The sequence below is a fragment of the Beta vulgaris genome, chromosome 5 (genome assembly GCF_026745355.1).
Source record: "Beta vulgaris subsp. vulgaris cultivar EL10 chromosome 5, EL10.2, whole genome shotgun sequence".
Lineage (NCBI taxonomy): Eukaryota > Viridiplantae > Streptophyta > Magnoliopsida > Caryophyllales > Amaranthaceae > Beta > Beta vulgaris.
This window is the reverse complement of record NC_079206.1, coordinates 16,294,546-16,299,544: the sequence shown is the minus strand read 5'-3', so window position 1 is coordinate 16,299,544 and position 4,999 is coordinate 16,294,546. Positions and strand designations below refer to the sequence as shown.

Below are 4,999 nucleotides of genomic sequence, written 5' to 3'. Positions count from 1 at the left end.
AGGCCAAGCTATTGCTGCGGTTCCCGGTCAAAATTGCAGCAATATGTTACACCTATTGTTGCGGCTCCTAGCTAGCCAAGATCGCAACAATAGGTACTGATACAGGTAAAAAAAAAAAAAAGAATTTTGCATTTTGCCATCAAAATTTGAAAGATAAAAATGGTAAAAGAAAATAAAACACTATTGATTGAAAATAATGACAAAGAATGCTTATACAAAATCAAAAAACCTGAAAAATACAAAAAGACAGATTTGAAATATATAATTACAATATATGTAGGGCAGATTTTTTTAAAAAATCAAAATTATAGTACCAAAAAGGCAACAAATCTGAAAAGAAATTATAACAATTATCTTAAAAAAATCACGCAACATAAGAATAAGAATAATTGTAACTCCAAAAAGAATACAAGAAAAAATATACTATAACTATAATATGGTAATACCAAAACACATTAGATTTGAAAATATTATAACAGCAATCATATAAGTTATAACAACAATAATTACAAAATTCAGATTTGAGTCAACCGTTCTACAACCAGATCCACATATAGTCGTCGAAGCTCGATACGAAAAGGGCCTCTCGCGTCGCTTTGTGGTCAGCGCGCCGTTGATTTGAGTTGTTACTGAATCTGGCGAGCGACGTTGCGACGAATGAACGATCGACGACGAAGGATGGTTGATGTCGAATCTGGCGAGCGACCTTGAGACATTGTGATTTGTTGTCAAAGCACTCGTATGTGGTGGTTATGTATTGTGGTTTAAGCTACGCGAGAATGGATCAGGCAAGAATTGAGAGCATGAGAGGGTTAGGAGGTGATTGAGATGATGAGAGGGTTAAAGGAAGAGAGAAGATGTGGGGAGGAGAAGGCGTGAAAACTGATGAGAGGAAAAGAGGAGGAGAGAGAGTGAGAGGAGTGAATGAGGAAACCCTAGCTGGGTAAATGATAGAAGTAAACGGCGCCCAACAAGGAAACCCTAGATGGACCCTTTTATTATTAATTTTAAAAGCCTATTACTGCGGTTTTTTGTAGAAACCGCAACAATAGGTTCAAATGTTATTAAAAAAAATAATATTTTAATCTATTGTTGCAGTTTTGGGTGGGAACTGCAACAATAGATTTGTTTAAACCAGTCAAACAATGTTGAAAAATTCCCATTGACATCTATTGTTGCGGCTTTGGGTGGAAACCGCAACAATAGATTTGGTCAAACTAGTCAAACAATTTTAAAAAAATTCCCGTTGACATATATTGCCGCGGTTTCCATTCAGAACCACAATAGGTTGATTTTTTATTTTACTTTTATTTTCTTTTGACGTGGTTTATTGCTGCCTATGGGTAAAACCACAACAATTCAACCGCAGCAATAAGCAATTATTCTACTGGTATAATTAGAGGATGGTTCAACATGAAGACAAGCATGCACTAGAGGGCAACAATTATTATTCATCACCATAAAACAGTTAAGGTTTGAATCAAATATGATTTAAACATTTTCCCTCCCCAGCATGCATGGAAATTATATGTTATGATTCTCTGTAAATAAAGAAACTATTATCAAGAAAAGGATACACAAACAATCCATCAAACTCTAGCATTTCTTAATTTCTTAGGGTAGCTCAGCACTAGCACAGCTCAACCCCATTTTGGGTTATAGTTTAGTCCTTAGATTTAGCTTAGGCATCCGGGCATGTTCTAGACACCATTAGGAAAGATCTTAAATTCTCACTTCAATTGAAGAAGGGAACCATGGAGGTAACAACCTTCGTGTCTCCTTTTTAGTTGTCCAGTCTGGCTTATCCTTTGTGTGTTGTAAAATTCATCTTTAAGTTTGTGGCATGTATGAGAATTTTGTTCTTTAATTAAAAGCTTGATTACTGTTTGCTCTATTTATTGCTTTTGCCTGAAATTAATATATAGTTTAATCGTTAATTAAATTACAAAAAAGTATGTTAGAAAGATTTTATCGAATTAAAACTAATAACCCCCTGTTACTACCACTTTTAGATGATGACTAAGCATTTATTATGGTATGTTGTATTAGACCCCAAAAGGTTTAATATTATGTTAATATGGAAGTCCAATCACATTAGGAGCCCATGAAAGAAAGTCAACAGAAGTCAAGGAACAAAAGCCCATAAAAGAAAGTCAACATAAGTCAGAAACCAGACGGAGTGTTCAGGAGATGGAGGTCAAACGACGGGCAATCAGCAACGTGATCATGGGGCAAGCTACGTGGGCATTTGAACGTGGTCATTCCAGCGCCAGAAAAGGCAGTTATGATTTTGAATCACAGATGATTTAAATCATTTCCCTCCAAAGACGCATGGGAGTTATGTATCATGTTGGCATATAAATACGAGTGAAAGGATCAAGTAAAAGACAACAAACACAATACACAACAACGTGCAACTTTCTTTCTAGCGTAGCCTTAGCCTACCCTAGCCAACCCCCTTCTGGGATTATAGTTTAGTTTTTAGATCTAGAGCATGTACTGTGACAAGTTTGTTCATCTCTAGTTCTAGCCGGAACTCATAGAGGTAATCATTTTTGTGTTTTTCCTTTAATTGTCCAGCCTGGATTATCCTCATGTATGTTATAAAAGTTTATTCTAGAAGTTTGTGATATGTATAAGAATATTTGGCTCTAATTAATAGATTAATTATTGCACATCTTCTGCTATTTAATGCTTTTCGCCTGAATTAATTATGTGTTGTAGTTTAATCAATTAGATTGCAACAAAGTACGTTAGCAAGGTTTTATCAAATATAGTAATATGAAAAAAAAAACTACAAAATGTTCTTTTCCAGCAGTACAATGTAATCAACACTAAACAAGATATAGAGCATTTGAGACTATAAGGCTCTGTTCTTTTGGAGTGAACTGAATTGAATTGAATTTGTCTCAATTGAACTGAAATGAAAAAAAATTGGACTGAGCTGATATGAATGAAAATTGTGAGAGGAAACTAACTGAACTGAACTGAAATCAATTGAACTAAACTAAACTGGAATGGAGGTATCTGAACTGAATTGTATTTTTTTTAATTCAATCCAAAAGAAAATAGCCTAAAAGTCACATAGTACAATTGTTATAGATTTGAGGAAAGAGGGATTAGTATTATTATTATTGTACTCCAATCATCAATTATATCTGTTGTCACTTTTTTTTTTTTGAGGGGATATATGTTGTCACTTGGTTCATGTAAAATTAGTTAGTTTCTTTGAAATTTTCTGTTCTTAGTAGACAATTTTGGAAAGTAACTTCCTACTAATCAAGGAACCATCAGATCACAAATCATTATACACATGAGATATGACAATGATTTATAACAACGAATTACACTACCAAGGAGGAAATACTTTTTTGGCTGTATTGTGCAACTTTAATAAATAATTTAAAATAAGCATCCAAAGAAAAAAAAATTAACTTACAAAATTTTATTATTATAATTAAAATGAAAGAAAAAATATTCTTATAATTTATTAAAGAGAGGAAAATCCCAACCTCAAGTATCATCTGAAATTAAGAACAGACACATTATTATTCTTCTCAAACAATTTCTCATGTGAGGCTGATGTTGGTATATGTCCCAAACGAAGCTCCAGATCAAGCTCTTCAATGACTCCTTTCTCCTCATGATTAATAACTTGCATCTCATTATAATTATCACTATACCTGTTAATAGGCAATGAATTCCCAACAGAAGATGGCATAACCTCTTTCACATTAGTACTTCTACAATTAGCTGTTTGATAGAAGAGAGATGATGTTTGGCTGGTTGTGGGCATACTCACTGACCGGGTTTCGTATTGGACAGTGGCGGACTGGTGGTGAAGGCGAGCGCGGTCCCGGCGATGGACATTCATGTGGCCACCAAGAGCTTGAGCTGACCTAAACTCTCTCTTACAGAAGGTGCAAGTGTAAGACCTTGGTGGCCAGTTTGTGCCCATGACGCTCTTTGTATCCTCGGCGAACGCCCGAGCTAGCTCCCATGTGTCGTCTCCCTCTTCTTCTTCTTGAGCTATACTTATATTTGGCATCCACATGTGTAAAATGTTATATACAATGAGTTGTGAACTTAAGAAGTTCAAATTTAGGGTTTGTGTTTTTTTCCACTATTACTGTGTCTTGGGGTAGAGCTATTTTAGGTTTATAAAGATGGGTGTAGAATCATTCATGGAGTTATCATATAGGTGTACATTTCAATCTGTAAGATGATAAAATATCACATGTTGTAACAATGACAAAGGTTAATCACTACTTGAGGGTTTCTGCAGTAAAGAATGGGCTAGCTATAGAGAGATTCAGAGAGATGTAGACATAAATATAAATTATAATATGAAACCCTAAAATTTTAGTAACTTGAAGATGATGATGGAATCGTTCCTTTTTATTTATTTTTCTTGTTTAATTAAAAAAAGTTGGTCCCCATTTCATTTACAGAAGGTAGGTCCGAATCTTGGATAGTGGAAACGAGGGGAGATGTAAGGGATAAGTACTGGCCATATATATTTGTGAGTTGTTGGACTATTCCTTCATATCATTATATGAGTTTGAATTTAATTTTCGAACTTTGGAGAGATATGTAAATGAAATAGTTTTTTGATCCATGAGTTACGAAGGTGGTACAAAATGCAAAGAAGGAGAGGGGGATTCGAATCTGTGACCTATCATTCACAACACCTCAATCTTAACCACTAGGCCAAGACATCCTTGATATATGTAAATGAAATAGTAGTATCAAGGAGTGGATCTGTATGATGAACCTTGTTTAGCATTCGGTAAATTTCGTTTGAAAGAAAACTCATGAAAAACTAATTAATCACATGAACTGTCCCTATCAAATTAAAAGAGTGAAAACGATTCTATTATTTTTAATTTAGAATTAGGAAGCGGTCCAAATCCGATAAAAAGAAACGAACCACTTTTCTTCATTTTAGGACTAGTTAATCTATTTAGTTACCAGTTTAATCCAGTTAGTAATCACATAC

The 4,999-nt window shown here is 34.4% G+C and overlaps 1 protein-coding gene across 1 annotated transcript; it reads right to left on the bottom strand.

The window, feature by feature from the left end:
• Positions 1 to 3,466: 3,466 nt before the first annotated feature.
• On the bottom strand, positions 3,467 to 4,602 carry LOC104892924 (zinc finger protein 10). The gene has a single exon (XM_010678947.4). The coding sequence runs from the start codon at positions 4,052 to 4,054 to the stop codon at positions 3,521 to 3,523; it is 534 nt and encodes a 177-aa protein (XP_010677249.2). The 5' UTR covers positions 4,055 to 4,602; the 3' UTR covers positions 3,467 to 3,520.
• Between the last annotated feature and the right edge of the window lie 397 nt (positions 4,603 to 4,999).

Coding starts and splice junctions, on each gene's coding strand:
- LOC104892924 (XM_010678947.4), bottom strand. CDS start 4,054: ATGTGGATGCCAAATATAAGTATAGCTCAAGAAGAAGAAGAGGGAGAC.